General features: G+C 40.8%; 1 protein-coding gene across 1 annotated transcript; it reads left to right on the top strand.

Moving 5' to 3' along the window:
* Positions 1 to 14,879: 14,879 nt before the first annotated feature.
* LOC149221046 (uncharacterized) lies at positions 14,880 to 24,860 on the top strand. The gene is made up of 3 exons (XM_089387302.1): positions 14,880 to 15,011; positions 24,559 to 24,702; positions 24,807 to 24,860. Exons 1-3 carry the CDS (start codon positions 14,880 to 14,882, stop codon positions 24,858 to 24,860), a joined length of 330 nt encoding a protein of 109 aa, XP_089243428.1.
* Positions 24,861 to 25,332: the final 472 nt, after the last annotated feature.

The raw sequence follows: 25,332 nt of genomic DNA, 5'->3' as shown, positions 1-25,332 counted from the left end.
CAGGAGGACCCAGTGGAGTGGAAAAAACTTTGGGAAGGTAAATGGTGGCCCAAAGTAACTATGTTTGCATGGTTAGTGTGTAGAGAAAGGATCTTGACGTGGGATCATATGCAGAAACGTGGGATGATTGGTCCATCGCGGTGTTATCTTTGTAATAATGATATTGAGAACCAGGAACACTTGTTGAATAGGTGTTTGTATACTCAAAATTTGTGGGAAGAGCTACGAGTTCTCTTCGGGCAGATCAATAGGGATCCTCATAGTCTAAGAAATACCATCTTACAATGGGGAACAGGTCATTTCCATAGCAAACTGGTGAGGAGGATATGGAGTTTAGCGCTGGGTTTTGTAATATGGGAGGTGTGGAAGGAACGTAATAGACGAATTTTTAAAGATCGAAGTTCCCATGTAGCCAGCATATGGGATGCGGTTTGTTGTTCGATTAAAGAGACGATCTTGTCTGAACCATGGCGGGAGGAGGATTGGCAATTAAACTTGGATGAGCAACGAATTTTACGCCAACTGAGCATAGATTATACAATGCTCTATCCTAATATTGATAAGTGTAGTCGAGTTAGTATACAAAGCCCAAATCGTTTTAGGTTCCCAGCAGACAACTGCATGAAATTATCCTTCGATGGTGCATCAAAGGGCAATCCTGGGGATGCAGGATGGGTTGGTATTTTCCGAGATAGTGGGGGTATCTCGCGCTGGGTATATGCTGAATGGGGTGGTGAAATGTCAAATAATGAGGCGGAACTCTGGGGAATTTATCATGGTATTCGGATTGCTGCGAGGAATGGTTATCGCAACCTGGATATTGAAGGTGACTCCCAAATTGTCATTGAAATGTTGCGGAAATTGCAGGGGGGTAAAGCCTGGGACCATGTAGCGAAGAGCTGGCGGACGGCTGCAATTATTTAGGATATTGAAGATCAAATGCAGCAGATTGACTATATTACAATCACCCATGTTCTGCGCCGAGGTAATAGAGCGGCCGACTATTTGGCAAATTGGGCATGTGGCGGTTCCCATTGTGTATTGGATGGAAGCTGGGTAGCCTTACAGGAGGAGCTGAGATGGCATGACCTGGCAGCCATATTGCGCCAGGATAATCATGAGGCGCGAGGGGAGGATAGGACCGCCTAAATGCCTTCTCCTGATGATTTTCGACGAATATGACACCTGCATTTATGGTGCTATACGAAGCCTAATGAATAGATGCATTGAAAAATTAAATAGAATCATGAGGCGAGAGGGGAGGATAGGACGACTTAACCACCTTCTCCTGATGATTTCAAACGAATATGACGAATGCATTTATGATGACATACGAAGTCTACTGAATAGATGTATTGAAAATTTAAATGGGCGGCATGAATATATCCAGGCATACGAAGGCATGATCATCCCAAGGCTGGATGCAGGGCAGGTACTGAGGTGGAAGAACGGTGGCGTCCGGAGGGGAGGGAGCGCATCACATCAGGATTTGGGCTATGAAACGTGTAATAATGAGCTGCTCTGGGGAATAACTATTCAGAACGTGGGAAGGTGGTCGACTGAGGGTCTTATGCTGCACGATCTCTTTAGGAGATGGTATGATAATAGCGGCACCGAGGCAAATTTCTTTCCTGAAGATAGGCGAGTGGAAGTAAGGGTTATTGTTGTCCTGTTTATAAGCTCAGAGTGGGAAAAAGAATTGTTGTCACTGAGGAAGCCGTGGGAGACTTGTTTGCAGAGGATAATTGCCTGGGTGTGTACTACTATGGACATTCATCTAAACCGACCTGAAGGTAGGCGAACTCGCAGTCAGGGAGCCACGATGGCAGAGAAAGGGAAGCAGGTGGTCGATGAATCCCTCCCTCCCGTTTTCCTAGATATCCCTGAAGACTCGGATGAGCCGGAAGTAGATATTCGTGAGTTTCTTGCAGAGGATACTCCACGCCCGTCCTCTGGCGGAAAAGTTGTTAGGTGGATGCGGCACTCGGTTCCAGAGGAGGCCAGGGACGACACAGACATAGATTCTGAGGACGATGACGAGGAAGATGAAGGAAGGAGAGGGCACGGTCGAGGGAGAAGGGGTCGCGGAGGAGTTAGGGGCAGAGGGAGGTATGTAGGACGGGACGAGAATCGTGGTTCTGAGGAGGGCTCTGGCCGTGGTGTTCGCGGTCGGGCCAAGAAGGATATGCGACAGAAATTATAGGATGCAGAGGCCGCTTATACCAAGGAAACTAATTACAAAATCCGCAGGATAATAGATAAGTTAGAAGAAGAGGCTCTGCAAGATCAATCTGACCCAGAGATGGCTGATTGGGAGACCTTTTTACCTGACCCTGGACATACAAGAGGGCGGATGTCCCTCTATAAGCAGTCCCTGCATGTATATTGGGGAATGAAGCGTTTACTGGCTAAGGCCCTGGAGCAGGTAGCAGTAGAAATGGTTGAGCTCGCACAGGGAATGCCGATGTTCAAAAGAGAATTGAAAAATATACAAATGACCCTTCTAATGCAGGACAGGAAAATGGATCAGCTCATAAAGTTGTTGAAAGAGAATGGAATAGCCGTGAAGACAGAAGATGCAGCAAATGCATTTAAGAATGATGCCATGCATCCGTAGCCAAAGCAGTTGCAGACATTTAAAGGTTTTTATATGGAGTTTTTTGTGCTTTTTCCAGATAGTAGTAGTTTAAATGTTAGCAGTGTTGAACAGTATGGATCTATCTCTAGTGTTGAACAGTATGCTTTTGGATAGATTAGCGGGATATTTAGTCTGTTTTGAGGAACTGAACTTCTATTTCTTTACGATGGCGGTTATATATTATTAGGAGTTCACCCGGTTTCCCTGTTGGGCGGGTGGCAATATGTATATGTACATAGTTTTCAATTTTAGTAATAGAATTTTACCTTAGCTTACAAAAAAATAATAATTAATTATTAGTTATGTATGGTCATGTAAATCTAATAATTAATTTATTAATTTTCTATTTTATTTACTAACATAGATTTATTTTAACTTTAGATCTATCAAGTTTTAAGAGGGATCAAGTCTCTTTTCATAATAACTGAGATTTGTATCTCAAGTAAAAGAGATTTGTATTTCAAGATATTTGATCCCTCTTAATAGATCCTAGCTAAAATGGATATAAGCTTTTATTAATCTTAATTTTTTAATATTAATATTAGATGTTTTTTACATAGCATGATAACAAAATTATAGACATAAGCTTGTATTGATATTAATCTTCTAATGTTAATATTAGATTTTTCTTACATAGCTTCATAACAAAATTAATATTTTCAAATATTATAATTTTGACGCGGAAATATTTATGTCATTAAATATTTTTATACATCTATATTATATGCTTTTTCTTTTTAAAGATTTATTTTATAAATATTTAATTAAAAGAAATATTAGAAGATTTTGGAGTAAGATTTTAAACTTTTTGTATTGAATTTTATTGTAGCTTTTTTATTTATATGGTTATTTTCATTTTTGTTTTAGATAGAAATTAAATTTTATTATTTTTAATATTATTTTATTAGAAATACAACATACTTACACATCACCTACATACAAAACTGTAAAATACACCTCTAAACACAATCATCTATTTAAAATCACTTAACCTATTATTAATTTACTACTATCATGTTTATTATTAATACACCGTCTTGTGATTTAAATTGAAAATCATCGCCAATTTATTTTTCTGCACTGTAACTGACTTTGGTTGCCTTTCCTTTGTACAAAGTCTCCGACTACAATGGACATGGGGACAACTGGAATATCGCTGCAGGAACTTGTAAAATTGTTGAATGAAGCCCAGAAGAATCGTAGCAGCGACAAGTGACCGATATATATATGCTTCTTAATTACATAGTTAGTTACCCAATCCGAATTTGATATAAAAAGTTTTGTAGATATTGTTTTGGATAATATAGGGTAAACATTTTTTTCCCATCTTTGCTTTATTTTTTCTGAATAATTAAAAACTTTCGCTATAATATTCTCTACAAAAAAAATCTACACTCATTTTTTCTTCTTAAAAGTTATGTTACTTTTTTTTTCTGCTTGCACCCAAGATTAAGCTTCACCCATTTGACTTATCTAAAAAAATAAATGAGAAAGATAATAAGATTTAGTATTAGTATCAATGTTAATAACTCTGCATTATGACTTGCTTTTAAAATTGGGATCAATCATAAGATAGCTCATCCAAACATCCAAAAAAGAATAAACTAGAAAGATTAAGATTTAGTATGAGCATCAATGCTAGGAACATAAAACTTGTTATTATTCATATATCCACGAGTCTAATTTATATAATTTAAATAACCTATAAGTCACGTAAAGATGAATTTTCTCTTTTTTTTCTTTTTGCATGTCCCTGGCTTACCCATTTGTGTTATTTTTATGTTAATTGTAAATTTGAAAGATATAATCTAACTAAAAAATAAAATAATATTTTTCTTAAAAATAAAATATATTATTTTGAACAACATTATAATTTTTTATTATTTAAATTTGAACAAAATTAACCAGAAAAAATATTTTAAAAAAATCATTTTATTTATTAATTAAAGTATGTTATTTCAAAATTTTATTAAACATAATAACTTTAAACCACCCAAAGAAAATCATTTTATTTATTAATTAAAGTATGTTATTTCAAAATTTTATTAAACCTAATAACTTTAAAGCACCCATAGAAAATCGATAAGACCATTTTACAAAGCTAGTGCCATTTCAAATTTTTAACTTATTCAACTTATTTATCCCGAGATATGTAAAAACTTTAAATTTCAAATCAAAATCAACATGTAACAAGCTAGAATACTGATCATCGAGATGGATGGTAAAATCATGGATATAATTGCTACCCTTGTAGTAAAATAACTTAAACATTTAATTTAACTGGTGCAATAACTTACCGACATAATTTTAACCGGTGAAATTGTGAAATAAAAAGCGAAAATAATTTGATAAAAATCCTTATATTAACATTTTTAATTATAATTATAAAAATACCACAGTTGAAACAATATTTATTTGTTTCATGACCAGAAAGGGTACGTCTTTGGTTAATATTTTTGGAATCATATTTCGGATTGTTGAAAAGGCACGGTATTCCCGCATTTGACATTACAGGGCATGTTATTACTGAAACTATTGCAATTTTAATTGAAAAGCATAACCAAACATCCCATAATCCAATTTATTCACTTGCACTGGTAAGATTGTCATCCTTTTGTAAGAATTAATCCACTAGAGTGGACATGGAGGCAAATTGAATTACGTTAATGTCACAAACCCATAAGCAATTTTTTTTTTTAATTATTAGTCAATAACAGTAACATTAATATGTATATTACCATTCAACGAACCAAACAATATATATTCTATCATTCAACGAGCCAATTATAGTTATAATCTCAAAGTATATTGTTGCACTACGGTATACGGTTTTCATTGCCTTGATGCTACATACCCGTCATATTATGTCAGTATAAGGTTTATTTGCTCGAAAGTGCATTCAAGTTGCATGTATGAACTTTATAACTTAGCAACACTTAAAACTTGTAGTTGGTAGAGTGTCTTTATGTCACGACCATTTCCATATATCCATAAAGAAAATTTTAAAAGTTATACATATCAACTTTCCTAAACATAACGCTCATATGATTTCCAATCATTATACCCATAAACATGCCAATCTATATGCTTACAAGTGCACTTTACTTTTTTTCAATTATTAAAACGTATACATAAGCCTGAGTATCTTAATATATGCACAAATGTTTGCGGGTATACATATTCGATTAAGGTCTATGTCTTTCTATATACATACAGCACAGAGTTAACATATCCCATACTTTGGATTTACTCTACCCATGACAATCTGCTCGAGATATTTTCCAATGGTTAAGGGTGTGGACTTGATGTCCCGCCGCAGTGCCTGATGACAACTCATCCTTACCATAAAAGCGGCAGTACTTCCAGGGCAAGTGGCATGACCTGGTTTCACCAGCCACGTGATGCTTTGGGATTGCGGACTTTGGTTTTATCACCACAGGCTCCCGCCTTACTTCGACGGTTCAGATCATGTTTGGTGATCGAAGGGTTGGCAATTGTCAAGGGTTTTACTAAGACTTTTAAGTGGATTCAGTTTGTCATTGTTTTCATTTGGTGCCGCGGTCTTTGCGGACCTGGTTCGATGTTCCTCCCACAGTTCGACACCAAACTCCCTTGTGCTTCTAGACTGCAACCCTCCAGGGTTTTCTCCCTGTTTAGCATCGAATCCTCGCAGGTACATTTAGTTGACATTCCTTGGTTAAGTTTAAAGCTTTGTTAACCCGGAGGTACCGCTTACAGTTTTCTCATAGTTTCATTGTCGGGTTTGTATAGCTGCAACCTGCTACGCTGAAGATCAATCTATGGCATTCTCTCCAGCGGCGCATCTCACCGGCATTACACAGGTATGTTATGACTTTTCGTACCCTGTCCTGGTTTATAGTGATTAGAGGTTTCAATTTAAAGCTGTTACATATGATTTGGTATGAATCTTTATTGTTTCAGCACGGATTCCTTGCTTCCATTGCCGGGTATTCCCTGTGGGAAACCCTTACAGCTGCCTTCGCTGCATACGACGGAGAATCCTCTCTTGAGAGATTTACGCTTGTAGACAGCCTCCGGTTCTGTTATGTATGTTCAATCTTTACTATTTAGTTATCAGGCCGTCCTGTAACAACTTGATATTGATTGTATTGTCCATATAATCTTTGGGTTTAAGGTCAGAACCCGTCTTAGTTTTATGGGGCTTGACCCCCTTTTGAATGTAATGATATATTTATATTTGACAGTGCTCCGTCGAAGCTGCTCGTATTTGCAACAGTGTATAGACATTAAGCCCTCGGGCATTTCCTGTGTTTTAATGGAATTTTCATTTTGGTTGCCGATTTTGCAAATAGATATGTGGGTTATATTTTACTATGGCATTGCTTGCTCACACGCGGCCTCCGCCTCTGTGTTACTGAGTTATGTTGACAGTCTCAGTTCACGCTCTCTGTGACTTCTAAGATTGCATATTATCATTCTACATGATATGTCTCGGTGGCTGTTCAGCGTCTGAACGCTCATGCCCTTTCCTTAAGGAATCCAGCGAGCTTTCATGCACAACTTTTTACAGTTCATCTGTTTAATATGAGGGTTTGTATTTTATATTTGCATGCATAGTTTTTCACAGTTCATGTGTTAAATACGAGGGTTTGTAATTTTATTTGCATGCATCGCCTCTCGGCCATACTATGAATAATACCCATCACCGTGTGCTTGCACAGGTTCTCTGCTGTGATTAAATCATCTCTTACAGTTATTTGCTTCAGTTCTCGGGTTGGCTTAAATGTTTCTTTTTTGGCTACATGCAATGTAACGTACATTTAATACCACTGTCTTGCCTGTACAACATCACACAGTTCTTTCACTTGTTTGTATTCCACCGGTGCACGGTTAAGACCTTGTCACAGGTTCTTTGTTGGAGTCTTTTTATGCAGTGAATACAGTGACCCGATAGTAAATATTTGGAAGAATATAGCTATTCTCTGTTTTATAAGTACGCCCGTTTAACAATACTCTCTACACAGAGTCATTAAGTAGTTTTGCACAGGTTAATGTCTGTTTATGTTATTAACTACTCCATTATTCGGAACTGTTTCCAACCGCAGTCGGCTTTTTAGCTCAGAGTGCTAAGTCTGGATGCTAATGATCTTTCCCAAATCTAGACTCGAGATTCAGTCTTTTGGTCTGCTATATTACGTTCTAATTTCATTATCTTTTCGTCGGACGTAAAGAACTCTGTTAATGGAAATGAGTCGAGACTGTTACTTGTAACCAGTGCTCAGACTCAGGCTACCTACTCCTATACAGCCTTGCTCAAACTCTGTAACCTTTACTTGATCCGGGTACTATCCCAGTCTGTCCATTAACTGACAGTTTTCTACCTCAAGTTCACATGGTACATTCTATTAACAGTATCTAGGAAAAACAACAGTCTTTTCCTATTCAAATTACTGCAATTTTAATGCATTTTCATTTTTCTATCAGGGACTACCAGTTTGGAACCGTACCTGATTTCCAACGTCACGAATGGTTTTTCAAGTAAAAGTCACCTGAGCTTAAATTCTGCTCTCCTCCCAGCCATGAGAATCCATCCTTCAGACGGTGTTCTCCCCCCGAGCAATCCTGCAGGCCTCCAGCCCTCAACAGGAACAGTGCACTTCTTGTGCCAGGTTATCTGGTCCTCACCAGACTTAACCTCCCTCTTCTCCTTTACTCTTGGAGCAAGATTTGTTTTTCCTCTGTCTGTCCCAACAGCACAGAATCCCTCAGTCAGGGCTTTTCCCCCTTTTGGAGGGTAGTTCCATCAGTTATCCCAACTGATCATTTTCTTTAAGATTCACCTCTTAGAGGCTGCCAGCAATTCCAAGAAAATATTTAAATTTAAATTATTCAATCAGAATTAGTTTGCCACAGTTTTGTTTAAAACATAACAACAACTGTATTAGTCTTTTACCACAGTAACTTTCAAATTTACATAAATCTGGGGTCATTACACTTTACTACTCTCTTATCTTTTTGGGCGGCTGAATGCCCTAGAAACGCGGGAACACTGCCTTTGTAGTCTTCTGTGTTTCACAACTCGTTCTCCGTGCTTAGTTAACTGCGCTTCATCGACGGTATTCCGGCAGGCAACTCTTATTTCCACCTCTATAGCAAAGTTAATGCTGTCTGACATGCAAGGGGAATAGGAGTTGCGTTGCAACTAACATGCCAAAGTCAACTTTGAGGCAAATATAAATGCAAGGCAGCTCATATTCCCCTTGCATGTCAGATAGCATTAAATTTGCTATAGAGGTGGAAATAGGAGTTGCCATTCCGGCATAATTGATAGTGGAGATGGATTCCCGCCGGTCTAAGCTCTTTCATGGCAGGGAGGCCGGTCATTTGTTGTGTTTTCCATGCAGAGGGTTAGGCTCCGGCTCTCTGTTGAGATGCCTCTCAGGTGAATGACTTTGTCTGTTCATGCTTACCCTCTGTGGCATGTTTATTTCTTGACCATGGAGTCTGTTCCTATGTTCCGTAGATCGCCCATCGTTGATGTTCTTGCTTTCGGGTGTTGTTGTGGGTTATTATCGCTCGGTCAGGTATGTGTTTCCGCTCCCTTAGCTAGCTACAGTTCTCTGCAATTCGTCTTCCTCTTTCCCTTTCTCCTTTTTAAGCTTAATCCTTAATTTTCGTTGCTTTGCCTCTCTGGGTTTTGCCAGAGCTTTTCATGCTCGTTTGTTGAAGCTTTTGGAGCCCTTGCCCAATCTACTGGACCCCACAATCTATAAGCAAGGAATCATCGGGTATGCATGAGCACTTACGGAGGGATTTAGGTTAATTTTGGAAAACGGTTTTTAGATTTATCCTCCATTAAATTAATTTGGACTGTGTAATTTCAATAGCGGTTACTTGGACTATGTAAATATTTAAGGGCCCAGAGCCAGATTTTTGTAACTAAGAGGTTGTGGCCCGCATTGTTTATGTTCTAGCGTGTAATTTCCTGCTTTTACTTATAAAGTGTTTAATGTAAGATTTGGGGGTTAGGCACTGTAAGTTCAATGACATATGAAGAAACCCTTGATTTGGGGGTTTTGGTTTGTGCTTGTGTTTTCGGAATTAAACTTGATTTTTCATTAGTTTTCATATATATATAGTTATTTCCTTTCTAGATATTGACTACAACTATGCTTGTATGCTCAAGGTTTTCCTTTGCTTGGGATTCGTAACCCTGTTCCACTATTGTTTTGGAATTCTAGAATTCTCTAACGACAATTTCGGTTTAGGACTTTTACTATGGCCTTTTGTTTTTTTGTTGACCTACAACATCTTAGCATCCAGTGTTGTACATTGATATTTCTATACAAAGTTATTCACGTCCGTTATGATTTATGCACCCTGGATTGTTAAAGCAGAATTTCCATCCACCTTAGTTTACTTAGTTGCAAATTTTAATGACTATAATGTTCCATAGAATGTTTTTTCAGCTCTGCCTTATTACATGGTTATTTAAGTTCTTAATGTCTTCGAGCCTACCTATTTCTTTTCGACAGGCTACCTTTCAAAGTTTACTCACGGTCTTTATTTTTCCCTTCTGAGGTTTTTAAGATTCTTGTTTAAAAACAGAAAACAACTACTCACATCTTACCCAATATTCAGGGTTAGACATGGTCTATACTTATCTTCTAAGTTTATCAAATAATAGAAGTAACTATTCACATTCATCCTATCTACAGGGTCACACGCAGTCTCTCTTTATCCACTGAGTCTATGAAATAACAACAAATAACTGTTTGCATTTACCCTATCTACAGGGTCACACACAGACTTCTCTTTATCCACTGAGTCTATGAAATAACAGCAAATAACTATTTGCATTTACCCTATCTACAGGGTTACACACAATATTTTCTTTATCTACTGAGTCTATAAATAAGAAAGATAATTTTACTTGAAACAAGGCCAAATGTTGGCTTGTATGGGCCTGACCCGGGTTCAGAGATGATTTAGCCAAGCAAATCCCGGTACTATTGGCTCTTTCGGCAACAGTCTGCGGAGCACGAATTGAGGTCTCACCCGAAGTAGTATGGGAGGGTGCTAGAACCAAGTTTCCGCACCCTAGGAATGTATTGTGAGGTTTTGGCAGTCCGCGGTTTGACCTTGCGTGCACGTCACTACGCGCATCTATTAGTCCTTCACAACCTGTGATGCAGCCTTCACGCAGCCCTACTCGGGGCATGATCCGTGTTACACCCAAGTTCCTTACTATTTAATCTGTTATTACCCGATTGCTTAACTTATCTGTGTAAGACTAATGATAATCAACAGTATATCCAGCAATCATATAAGTGTGCGCGATAAACAAAACAATATAAATGTAAAGAATGCAATACACAAGTAGATGCACCGAATTTGGAATCAAATTCTCTTTATTATTCTTTGTTCAAGGTTACAGACTCGACACCACCCTATGCACTCAGTTGTAGGGGTCCGCGCACTCAATTGCGGACTCTACTAGGCCTCTGCACACTCAGCTGCAGAGCCTCTTCCTACTACTACGACCCAATACACTTAGACTCTTCCTCTATGCTCGAACCATTCGTATTCCTCCATCTCTTATTCCTTAACTATCTTTACAACTTAGAGCCTCGCTCTATTTATACAATCCCATAGTCCACGGACCATGGATAGGCCAACATGACATTACATTACATTACAAAACTTAAGGTGGACAACCCTATGACTCAACCTATACTTCGCACTCTGCACCTGCAATTCACAGAGTCTTACAATAATTTTGACCAAAACCTGGGCTTTGAGCCCCAAAACATGCTGTGGGAGGATCCGATGCCCAACAGGCCCCCAACACAAACATCGTGACTCGCCCTCGAGTCACTCTGTCGACACAGAGATCTTGGCGTGGAGTCCCTCCAACTAGTCTCGCACTGCTCGGAGGTCCGCTACACACTACTCTACGGTTTGTTGGACCTGCTGCATGCGCTCTTCCGATCCTTCTTTGTGAGGATCAAATCCCTACGTTAGTGCATAGAGCCTCTACATCTGTGCGAGCTTGCCCTCAATATCTATCATAATGGTGAAGGCCTCATCTAACCATGGCTGGATGCACGTTTTGAGAAGTGCCTCTTTCTGTCTTTCGACATCCACATGCTCTTTCAGTGCCCTTGCTTGCTGCATCTTTGCGAGCCGTTGAGTGAGGACGACTGTCTGCGCAGTTCCTTAGACACTATCGTACTACTCCTGAAGTTCATGCGCCTCTGTTTCTAGGCGTTGTATGTTGGGGTCCTCCTGCAAGGATGTGAGGATGCCAAAGGCTTGGTCCAACATACTGGTACAGTCCTGCACTGCCCGTCCAATTTATTCCAACCCTATTTGGATAGCGCTAACGCGTTGCTCTCGAACTTCCGGGGGAGTGGAAGGTTGCACCTTCAACCGCAACTCGGTAATCTGGAGATTCAGCTCCAACTACACTCACGTTGTTTCCTCGCGCACGTTTCGGACTCCACTTTCCAAACAGTGGATCCGCACTTCTGTTCGTAGGTCCGCGGCGAGGACACGCTGGCACGCTTCATCCACTGTCTGTACTAACTGCTGGTTTTGTGACACCAGTTGGTCACACTGCAGGCTGAGTTGTTTGATGTTTCTCTTTTGCTCACTCATCACCTGAATCGCATGGCCCTCCTTGGTGCGGAGCTTTGTTGTTATTCTATTTTGCAATTGGTACCGTGTCTCTTGGAAGGGCAACCGAATTGAGGCCAAGTCCCTTGATCCTGCCAACCGTGGCTCTGTCTATCTCATTCTCTGCTGCTAGCGCCCCTTCCAGTAGTACTATGGTATTGGCCATCCTTGCACATAGCATCTGCTCTGCTGCTGATGTGCCTGTTGCGACGTTGGTAACTATGGTTCCTTCTTGTGGGGGCTGCATCTGTAGTTCCTGCAGCTGCGCCCATAGGGCTCCCAACACAGTCTATTGCTCTGACATGACTTATTCGAGCGCTTCCTTGGTGACATCGCAAACCGTCTCGCCAATGTCGTAGAGGTAAGCTTCTATTAACGTGATCGAGTCGATGGTCAATTTTGAAGGCCTTGACCTTTTTCCGTGGACCTGATCTCTCTGTGACGCGTGGCCTTTTGAGTTGGGTGGAAGTTGTGCCTGTGTCCGCACCTTCTTCGGAAAGGTCTGTGTCCTCTGCCTCCTGTCCTGTAAACAATTCCTGGCCCTCCTATTCCTGCATTGTTGTGGCCCCTATTGTCTGTGTTGTTGCTGCTACTTCGGCAGCCTTTGTCTGCTCCGCGGCTGCCTGTGCTGCCTCACGGACTACCCTTACCTCTGATGCCACTTGTTCATTGCGCCTCTTCTCGACCAGTTGTGTGACGTGTAACTTGGCCTCATCCTTTCTTTTCTGTGCTGTTGTCCTATCCAACTCTGCCAAATCTGGTGCGTGCCACTTGGGAGGCCATGATTCTAACACTGTGAAAATTGCTTCATCAGTGGCGATGAAGGGGAGCTTGGCCCACTACTGCAGCGGATCCTTTCGCACCTTGATGTAAACATTGTGCATGTCTGCCTTGAAGTCTGCAAAGCTCCGCAGACTGTTGTAAATTGTGGGGGACAGGTGCAGCCTCCTATTAATCCACATCCAGACACTCGCCTCCATGAGCACCCAGAAAATCTTCGTATCGCGAATCCGCTTTGCATCCTTGGTAGCCCAGAGCGACGCGTACTTTGCAGCCTCTAATATGTCATGCTCAATGCTCGAGAATTGACTGTCCTCTCGCAGTTCTCCCGCTACCAGCAAAATGGATAAGAGCAGCCACGCGTAGTGGAAGGTCTTGCTCTACTCCTGGGCTTCTTTGCATTTTTTCAAGAATTCCTCGGAGAGGAACTCAGCCCAGTTGAATTGGACCCCCTCTGTGCATTGCTCGGCCAACACAACTATTGGCGTTGGTACTTCATCGCTGCGGCATTTTCTCATTACCTTCCCGACCAAGAGTTGGGTGGCTACGCGCACCCCTTTATCTTTGATACTGTTGATGGCGTAACCCCTCTTTTTCTTCTCGAGCTTATATTTTTTCTTCATGGCTTCCATGAGAGCCAAATCGTCACTTTTTCCTGCTATCGTCACGGGGTCCTTTCCCTTACAAGGAAGCCAAGAAATTCTATGGATGAGATCCGCCGTGATGGGAATAGGCTCCTCCAGCCATAAGTACCCATCATGCACTAGGAAAAGTAGCTGCCTGATGACAAAAATGGTGATGGGCGCACGGTGAAAGTGTGGTATCCACAGCAGATGCAGCAACCCAGCCTTCTCCACACCGCACAACCATTTTCGCGGCTGTAATGTGATCACCGACCCCTCCATAGTCTGTTTCATTAGGCTCTCCGTCTCTAAGTGTGGGAACTTCTCGTTGTCCGCGAGGTCCCAATCTTTGAATTTTAGGGTAGGTACACGTCCTAGGAGCGGACCTTCAAAGGTAATTTCGTTGGGGAGGAGCGGGGTTTGGATTGCAGTCTTCGTTGCATCCAGATCCTTTGGTACCTTCACTTTCGTCTTTTGCGGAGGGACATACTCGGGCGATTTTGTTGCAGAGTGCATTGGTTGGATGTCCACCTCCACTTCTTCTTCCTCTTCAACCTTGGCAATCAAAGCCTGTAAGTCCTCCTCCTCATCATCTGACTCAATGGTGATAGTGTTGCCCTTTTCTTCCATTGAGAGCTTACCAAACCACGGATTCCTCGAGGATATGCGGACTGGTCCCGCTACTTCCTTATCCTTTTTGGGTCTCGGCGTCCGATGTGATTTCGGGATTTCTAGCACATCCCTAGTATCTTTGGGAACACAGTGTACCATGGGGTTCTGCGCAGCCTCATCGGCGATTCCTTTTACAAATCCCAAACCTCTCCTGGTAGCTGCCATCTTGTTTGAGCTATATGTAGTCGTTCACCAACTTCGGGGCTTCAATATTGCTCGGAGGTCAACACTTTGGGCTCTAATCAGCTGCTCAAATCTCACGTGAACAAGTGTTGTCTTGTGGCTAGCCCCTGGAGTTTTGTAGCGCCTTATGAATTCAAATTCGACCGTTCCCCCCAATTATGGGCCATCAATGCTTTGTTGGCCGTAGATTGTCCCAAATCTTGCCCTTAATTTGAGTCTTAAATTCCCGCCGCCCACTACATTTGGCCTTAAATCGAACATCCCGTCATGAATAGTGACACCAACGGTCACTTCCCAACCTACCGCGCGACAGTGCAGCCCCCATGCGCGGGTGCGAACCTTGTGACATGCTGATTCTGTGCGCACCTCCCTTATCGCACAGCTTCCAAACAGACTCTTTTATAGTCCCGCGCTCTCTTTCAACTACCTGGAATGTTGAAACTGTGCTTCCTACGGTTAGTCAGGTGGTCGCACCACCTGTGCGAAGCTTCAACTTGCCTTCCAGTAAAGTCCACGGAAAATCCTGAATTACCCTCACGACAGCCTACGCTACACATTCTATCATATGTAGTGCGCTCCCCTAGTTGCTACATTGGTGAGATGTGGTTCATAGCCATGGCAGTAGAGTCATAAATTCTCGGCGACAATCTTCTAATTCAGTGGTATGATCTTCCACACCTTGGCTTGTCAACATTGGTTTATTGACGAGACATGCTTGCTTGATCTTGTTTTCTAGCCTTTTAACCTCTGCATCCATCAAAATGATTTTCTTCCTCAGTCGTACCTGGTCTTTTTCCAGTTCGTGAAGTCTAAGTTTCCCTCGCTGAATGGCTTCCTGAATCCTTATGTGTTCCACCTTACGTAGCTATGTGATTTATTTGTCCTAGTCTTCGCGCACTATCACATCTGCGGGAGCTATTACGTGTGGATTCCTCTTTGCATTCTCTTCAGAAATTACAGTTGCTACTCTGTTCTGCACCTTTGGAATCATTTCCATGGTCAGGGTTTTACACATGGTCCTATAGGCCCATTGAGCCATTGGTACATGCAAGTCCCAATTTGTGTGTTTCGCCTACTGAACCATGTTCAGTACTTCGCACACCCTATCGAATGCTTCTCCGTGGATAATTGGTAGCGCACATCACCTTTCCTGTTGCTGCGTTTTGTTCTGATTCTCTATTATGGGAGTGGTGTGTGCTTGTGTGGGATGTACAACATATGTTCGTATCCATCGGGAAAGGTGGGCGCGCAAGTTGTTGAACCCCTGGTGACTGGCTCTCGTTCTAAGTTGGGGTTCTCCAAAGCGTAGGTGCATCATCCTTCTACATCCGTGCTATTCCTCAAAACTTCCTTGATGTGTACCCCACCATCGTGCGGGCGTTGCGTGCAGTGCCTACTTCAGAGCATCGAACCGTTGTTGTTCTGGTACTAGGCTTTCAAATTTGTTCAAGAATTCATCCACCTCTATCAACCCATCATATGTAGGCAGATCCCTTGCGTCTGTTGTCACGCAGTGCATTGATCGAACCATCATGTTTCAATTAAGCATTATTACTTCGTGCAACCGATTCTGCCATCGCTCTACTTTTTCGTCTGAATCTGAAGTGCAGGAGCTTTCGCGCTCCCACGAAATTATTCCATCTGCAGTCGGATTCACCCAATTCTGTTCTCACGCAGTTATCTTGTAAATATAATCAAGATCATCATCACTATCATCGCCATGCACCAATTCAGTGTATCATGCTCCTTCGGCTGGATCTAGCAGTACTACTACGCAAAGTCACTTTTTTTCAAAGACCATTTTGCGCTTCTTCAGATTTATGACTCCATTCATATCGGTGGCCTAGTCTATTCCTAGTAGCGCGGGATAGGGATTACTATCATCGACAATATCTATCACTTCAAAATCCGCCTACGCGCTCGCACCTTCAATATCTACTGTTACCCCTTGCAATCTTCCCATGGGCAAGATCTTCTGTTGGTTCACCATTCGTAACTAAATAGGAGACCACTGTAGCGTGGGTCTGCCCATGTGTTCCCATGTTTGTTTTGGCAGTACATTCACGTCCGATCCGAGATCCAGGATTACCTGATCCATTTCATACTCACTAATTTGCGCAGTCAACCTCATTTCCCTTCCTGTCCGTAATGCATGCTTTCTAAGTTTCTAGACCACGCGCGGTTCTCCTAACCTCACACACCTAGTGATAAGTTCCTGTAGTCCTTTTACTACTTTGCTATCATGTAGCAGTTCATGCATGTCTCCAGAAAGTTAGTGAGCATTGAAGGATCCATCCCTGGTTCTAGTTGATCCTTACTACCTGAAGTGGAGGCCTCCGTGAAGCTCTTTTTAGCTTCCATGAATGTCTCCTTCACGCGTTCTAAATAAAATTTAGGTTCCTTTGTAGGAGCCTTGCGAACCCACACACTTTCTTCTGACTACTTCCCTTTACCATCACCAGTGGTCATACCGCTCCTAAGCATCATGTTTACATTTGGGTCTTATTCATGCGGCTTAGACCTTATCATCTGTAAATTCTGAATCAGAGGGGGCTGGAGTACCCATTTTTCATGCATCCTCGCTATCAACGAAGGGCAGTCTTCTGCCTCATGGTCAAACTGAGTACAATACAAACATGATGTCCTTGTCAGGTTTGTACAATCGCGAGCATAGTGCTTTGGCCCTCCGCAATTGTAACAGATTAGTTGTCCGTGACCCCTTCATGGTCCCATTCCACCTCGACCTCAACCGCGCCCTTGAAATCTAGCACGCGCCATTCCTCCATTTGGGTCGAGGGATCGCGTTTCGGTCTGCACCCTCTAGGCAGGAGTCTAATCCATCATTAGTTCGTAGCTTCTGCAGGTGCGTTCATCATGGCCTACCGACCTGCAGAAATTACAAAACAATTGTTGGGACGTGTACGTATACTTCTATAATAGATGACGATTATCCATAGTGTGCTCTCCTCCTATCTGACAGATCGCACACCATAATGTAGGCGCCGCGCTTGGTCCTGTCTATGCCTCAAGTATTAATGGCATTGGCCCTCCTCCTGCCAAGTAATTCGCGAAAACTGGACAGTGGTCCTTGTCACGCTTTTGGCCTTTGCATTTTATGTGCCATACTTCCTCGCGCGCCTCTGGCCGAGGTGTCTTGTCCTGTTTCAAACTCTACATCTCCAAACACAGATTTTGCAGTTACACGTGGATTTGTTGGACTCCCAACCTAGGGTCTTGTATAGGGGTATCATGCAATCTCATTGCCATCTCCAAAGCTTCGGCCTGGGTGGAAAGTTTTTGTTGTGACAACGTCATCCTTAAGTGCGGTGTTAGTGTCGCTATAAACCATGCGCAGTGTTGTCCATCCGTCAAAGTCATATTGGCTTCATGAATCATACCCTTCAGTCTTTGGTCCAGATCCCAGGGGGTCTCGCCTGGGAGCATCGCAATCTCCTTAAACCCGATAATTGATTGTGTCTCCGACTTTGGCCTGCTGAATTCCCTGTTCAGCGTGGTCTGGATTTCTGTGATTCCTGCGTTTGGATGATCATTAGAATGCTTGATGTACCATGTTAACGCGCAATCCTGCATCACACTAACCAGCGTAGCCTTTTTTATATTGTCATCCATGACTCCTTGTGCTTCCCATACCGCCCTTACTATGAACTAGAACTGGTCTGGATCTTCATTCCCTACTTCTCTCAACACTGATAGTTTGATCACACTCGCCATACTGAATTGTGGTGGTGGAAAAGGTGGGGTGGGTGGAGATGGAGGTGAGGGGGGTGAGACGAGTGGCAGTGTAGGTGGAGGTGGTAAGCGCGGAATTCGCTGCCTTATCAAACTGACCGTGCTTCTCGAAGAAACTTTCACGAGCTCTTCCTCACTTTCCCGCGAGGCTGAAATTAAAGGACTGGTTTCTAATTCTTCACTACCTCCGCTTCTATATATCTTCCCACTTCGTGTCGCTCCAAACATTAACTTATTCGCATCACCCACTTTTCACACAATAGCATCTTAATCCAAGTGTTCAAAGATTTAATATACTTACCTCACGATCCTTTGAAGAAGCATCGCTACGCCTCACTGTAGCTGACGGTCGCATCTACTGCAAACTTAGTGATAAATCCTCCTATAATTCAGTCGAGCCAATGGTCCACAGCTCGCGTGATCTTATCTCCTGATGCTTCTAGTTTGAGCACTAATTCCGGAGTCCACATGATTGGTTTGTCGAGCCTATACCTTCCCTAACTATCTGCTAGCTTCGTGATCCACTCATGCAACTCAGAAGGAAAGGATGCAAAGAAAATTCCATGGATTTCCATATACAAGTAACACTCCAACCACTGTTCCTTAGATACTCGCGGATTTCTGTTATCCTGCACCGTGAACTCATGAATCTTCTTGTCCAACCACTCTTCAATTTCTTTCTTTGTTGGATTCCAGTGGCACGACATCAGACATCCCTTATGTAGATCCCGGTCCTGGCAACAAAACCATTTGTTGGCTTGTATGGGCCTGACCCAGGTTCAGAGGTGATTTAGCCAAGCAAATCCCAGTACTACTGGCCCTTTCGGCAACATTCCGTGGAGCGCGAACTAAGGTCTCAGCCGATGTAGTATGGGAGGGTGCTAGAACCAAGTTTCCGCACCCTGGGGATGTCTGATGAGGTTCTGGCAGTCCACGGTTTAACCCTGCGTGCACGTCGCTACATGCATCTATTAGTCCCTCGCAACCTATGATGTTGCCTTCGTGCAGCGCTACTGGGGGGTTACACCCAAGTTCCGTACTATTTAATATGTTATTACCCGATTTCTTAACTTATTTGTGTAAGAATAGTGATAATTAACAGTATATCCAGCAATCATATAAGTGCGCGCGATAAACAAAACAATATAAATGTAAAGAATGCAATACACAAGCGGATGCACCGAATTTGGAATCAACTTCTCTTTATTATTCTTCGTTTAAGGTTACAGACACGACACCGCCCTGTGCACTCAGTTGCAAGGGTTCGCAGACTCATTTGCGGACTCTAATAGACCTCTGCGCACTCAGTTGTAGAGCCTCTTCCTACCACTACGACCCAATACACTTAGACTCTTCCTCTATGCTCGAACCATTCGTATTCCTCTATCTCTTATTCCTTAGCTATCTTTACAACTTAGAACCTCTATATATTAATACAATCCCATGGTCCGCGGACCATGGGTAGGCTGACATTACATTACATTACATTACAAAACTTAGAGCGCACAACCCTATGACTCAACCTATACTTTGCGCTCTACGCCCACAATTCGCAGAGTCTTACATTACTTTTGACCAAAACTTGGGCTTTGAGCCCCAAAACATGCTGTGGGGAAATCTGATGCCCAACACAAAACAGTCATTCTATTTGACAAGATAAATCTTATGATTATTCTTCTAGTAATTCCAGAGTATACTTATATGTCTGTCGCTAATGCTCCTATTTTCCGTTCGTAATAGACCTTACCCTTTTTTTTTGTTTTCCTCCCAACCATGAGACTTGCAGTTCCAACCTTGATATTCTGCCTATGTCTCCCCCAGAGCTACCCTCTCACAGGGTTTCTCCTCAAGACTTATAGTCTTGAATAATAGCAGCTATCTGATCTTAACCAAACTTAGCTCCTTCGATATGTTTGTCCTTCCAGCACAGTTGACACATTTCTGAATTAAATCTCAAATCCTCTTTTCTTGTTCTCATATACCTCTATCCTTTTGATCCCTTTCTTTGAATAAATCTCCAAGGAGGTAGTTAGGGTTGGGTAACCGTCCAACCTAACTACTTGAGAAAAATAAAATTGTCAACCTTCAGACATTTCACTCCCATGTAACTTTAATCAAACAATTATTGCCATCATTATGGCATTTCACTTTCCATGAACTTTTAATCAAAATTAACTAATTATATAAACTTAATAGTATTTAGTTTGTTTAAAATGCAGTAAATAAATATTTACATTCACGGGGCACATCACATCTTCCCCCCCTAAGGCTGAACATCGTCTCAATGTTCCTCTATTGGAAATAAATTTGAAAAAATCTCCCTCATAGCCTATTTATCTTCCCAGGTGGCCTCCTCTGGCCCAAAGCACTGCCACTGCACTTTAACTTGGGTGATAACGCATCTCCGCAACATTACTTCTCTTCGATCGAGTATACCCATTAGTTCGACCAAGAACTCGCCTTCGGGTTCGACCTGTATGCCAGAGTAAAACTTTAGTCAAGCCATTTTTTAAAAATAAAAATAAAAATCAGCTTTGCAATATTTATATATATATATATAGGCCATTAAGAATTTAACTCCTTTGACTTACCTGTATATCCTGCCAATTTGTTATATGTTTGGGATCATATATATATTTCTCTAATACGGAAACACGAAATACATTATACTCACGAATATGTTTGGGTAAAGCAAGTTGATAAGCCACAAGTCTAATTCGAGCTAAAATTTGAAAATGACCGCAAAATCGAGGTGCAAATTTAGCACATCCATTCCATTGCATTGTACTTTTCTTGGTTCGAACACGAACATAGACATGATCTCCCACTTGGAATTCTCGAAAACTTCTTTTCCGATCAACATAATTATTTTGTTGGTCCATAGCAGATTTTAAATTGGTTTGTACCCTTTTGACCATTTCTTCTGTTTCTGCTAGCATATCAGGTCCTAACATTAACTTATCTTCTGGGCCACTCCAATTTGAGGGATTCCTACATTTACGCCCTTACAGCACTTCAAAAGGACTCATTTGCAGAGAAGTGCGATAGTTGTTATTATACACAAACTCTACTAGATATATATACTCCTCCCATTTAGACGATTGTTGCATTACATAGATTCGAAGCATATCCTCCACTACTTGGTTTACTCTCTCAGTCTTCCCATCCATTTGAGGGTGGTAGGCAGTACTAAAATGCAGCTGAGTGCCTAGACCTCTGAACAAAACTTTCCAGAAGGCTGATGTAAATTTTACATCACGGTCTGAAATTATAATTTTTGGTATACTGTGCAACCTAAAAACAGTTTGCATGAATATGTTAGCGATCTGAACTACCTTATAAGTAGATTGTACTAGTATAAAATGAGTAGATTTACTCAATTTATCAACTACCACCATTATTGAATCATTCTGCTTTTTTGATTTGGGCAACCCTGTTATAAAATCGATAGAAATAACTTCTCATTTCCATTTTGGAATAGGTAATGGGTGGAGCAATCCAGTTGGGTGACAGTATTATGTTTTTACTTGTTGACATTCCAAACAGCGGGCCAAATATTCAGCCACCTCCTTCTTCATGTTGGGCTAGAAATATTCCTTTCTGAGTGCGGTTATCAATTTCTAATATCTGAGGTGGCCGGCATAGGGAACTTTATGATATTCATCTAAAATTAAATTTTTAATAACCTTTGGTTAGGTATGTACATCCTTCCTCTATAAATCAGTATACCTTCTTGATTTACTTCGTATCCTAGCTGTTGTTCTTTGTTGTTCAGAATTTTAACTTACTGCCATAAAAATTGATATTCCAGATCCTGCATTGTTGCCTCTTTAATTTTCTCTTTAAATGTGTTTTTCACCTCACTGAATGATACCTCATATAAACAATTGATCTTCCTACTTAAAGCATCCATGACATGGTTCTCTTTTCCTTTCAAGTGTTTAATTTCAAAATCAAATCCGCTTAAGAAATCAACCCAATCAGCTTGCCTAACATTCAAAGTGGGCTGCTTAAAATAGTTATCTAAACTATGATGATCAATCATTAACAAAAATTTCTTGCCCATCAAGTAATGTCGCCACATATTTAATGCATGAATGACTATTTTCATCTCTAAGTCATAGGCCGAATACTTTTTCTTATACTCCTTAAGCTTCCTAGACTCATAAGGAACAACCTTGCCCTCCTGCATTAGTACGCCACCTACACCTTCCTTGCTAGTATCTGTACAAACCACGTAACCTTTATTTGGATCAACAATTCTTAAAATGAGCACGATGGTGAGTAAATGTTTAAGTTGAAAAAAACTCTTTTGGAAATCCACGCTCCACTTAAAATCTTTTCCTTTCTTTTATAGAGAGCTAATAGGATATGCTACCTTGGAAAATCCTTCAACAAATTGCCTGTAATATTTAGCTAAACCCATAAATTATCTTACATCAGCCACATCTGTTGGCATTGGCTACTCCATTATAATTTTTATCTTTTCTAGGTCTACAACTATTCCATCCTTAGTAATGACATGGCCAATATATTGTATTTCTTCTTTAAAGAAATCACATTTGTTGTACTTAGCGTACAGTTGATGTTCTCTTAAAACTTGTGGGACAATACATAGATGTTATTTATGTTCTTCTACCTTCTGAGAGTAAATTAGTATGTCATCAATAAAAATCAACAAAAATTTATCCAAATATTGATGGAATACACTGTTCATAAGGCACATTAAGGTCGCAAGGGCATTAGTTAACCCAAAGGGTAGTACAACGAACTCGTATTTCCCATATCGAGTTGTAAAGGTTGTTTTTTCTATATCCTCCTCCTTTATTCTAATTTGATGATAACCCGAGTGAAGGTTGATTTTTGAAAATACAGTTGCTCCCTTCACTTGATCAAACAATTCGTCTATATGAGGTAGAGGATATTTGTTCTTGATGGTTAACTTGTTTAACTAGTGATAATCCATGCACATTCGCAAGGTTCCATCCTTATTTTTAACAAAAAGCGTCGGGGCTCCCCAAGGTGATACACTTAGTCGAATATATATTTTATCAAGCAGTTATTGTAATTGCATTTTTAGTTCTATTAACTCCAGTATACTCATGCAATAAGGAGCTCGGGATACCGGAGCAACTCCTAGAATCAATTCAATGGTGAAATCTATATCCCTTTTTGGCAGAAGTCCCAGAATTTCTTCAGGAAACATGTCCGGAAAATTCTTCACTACCGGTATATTTTCTAAGGAGACAGACTTTTCTTTTGAGTTAGTGTATCCTACTTGTATTGCGTAAATCTGGCATTCTTTCCAGATACAATTTGTTAATTGAGAGGTTGTTACCGATCTCAGCTTTAAGGGTCTTATTATCCCCTGAATTTCTTACCTCTTTCCTTCCTCATCCATATAGTTAATTGCTTTGATTTTATAGTTAATGAGAGACCAATATTTTTCCAACTAGTCAATGCCTACTAAAATATCATACAATCCTAGGGGAAACACATTCAAGTTTGCCATAATAGACTGACCTGCTAACTGTAGGAAACAACTACTGACCTTGGCCAACACTCTTCTTTTGGCTCTTGTAGCTAATTGCACTAACTAAAGAATTTTAAACTTAACAGCTTGCAAACAACATTGTTATACTATGTTGGGACTAATATAACTCAAAGTAGCTCCTGGATCAATTAAAATAGACACAGTTCGGTCGAAGATTTTACCTTCAAACTCTATCATGGTCGGCTGGTATTCTGCCTGATGGTCTTCAAGAGCATCATTGATTTTAGGAATGCTTCTTACCACTTCTCCCACCGTTGATGTTTCTTGAATCTGTGCCACCTAATTGGTTCCCTTACTGCGTGGACAATTTTTAACATAATGGGGTCCTCGACATCCCCAGCCCTGTACTGGGGGTTTAGCTGCCATCTCCACTTCAGTCCTCACTGATTTTTCATTTGTCTTGGACTCACTGGGAAATTTGAATCCAGGCTCATTTTGTTCATGTTTCTATTTGCCTTCCCCTTAGGGGATTTATTGACCACAATCTTGTTCCCCTTACTACTAGAGGAAAATTTACTCCCTTTTTTGTCATTCCATCTCTTACCTCCATCCCCTTTTAGCTTGTTTTTCTGATAGCATATTCGAGCCTTTCATATGGCTTTATCCATGGTTTTCGGGTTATCGAACTTAAGGCGCTCTTTCATAAACAACAACAAGCTGTTGATAAACCGTTGCACCTTAGCTTTTGATATGTGAAGAAGAATGTAAACTTTTTCATCATAGACGACTTAAGTGTAATTCCATCTGGTTCCACTACCACAATAGTTCAGTTGTGGAATAAACTCGATGTGAAGGAGCCGACGGAACTGGAAGAGCAGAATGTCACAGTTGGCCCCAACGAGGTATTCAATTTTGTTATAGCACCTTTTCTCACTCATGGCACTCACAGATTGGTATTACATACCTTAAAACAAATAACCATTTTTGTGTTAATATTTGGGTACAGGTGACAGGCCTGCTAAAAGCTGCCATGGTTCACAACATAGCACCACAGCTCTAAATGCAGTCTTCAAAGCAGAGCGTAAAGTAAGTATATATCCCGTTAAATATTAAGCATGATGTAATAAATTATTTTTTTATTTTTATCTTATAACTAATTACTAGTTATTTAGGGTCATGCAAATTTAATAATCAATTCACTGATTTTTCATCTTATTTACTAACATAGATTTATTTTAGCCTTACATCTATCATGTTCTAAGAGGGATCAAATCTCTTTTCATAATAAATGAGATTTGTATCTCAAGTAAAAGAGATTTGTATCTCAAGGTATTTGATCCCTCTTGATAGATCGTGGTATAAGCTTGTATTGATATTAATTTTTTAATATTAATATTAGATGTCTTTTACATAGCACGATAACAAAATTATAGACATAAGCTTGTATTGATATTAATTTTTTAATATTAATATTGGATGTTTTTTACATGGCATGATAACAAAATTAATATTTTCTAATATTACAACTTTGA

This window comes from Pinus tabuliformis, chromosome Q (assembly GCF_031772625.1).
Source record: "Pinus tabuliformis cultivar Carrire ecotype Pingquan chromosome Q, CPIR1, whole genome shotgun sequence".
Lineage (NCBI taxonomy): Eukaryota > Viridiplantae > Streptophyta > Pinopsida > Pinales > Pinaceae > Pinus > Pinus tabuliformis.
The sequence above is the reverse complement of the archived record's forward strand: the minus strand, read 5'-3'. Positions and strand labels throughout refer to the sequence as shown.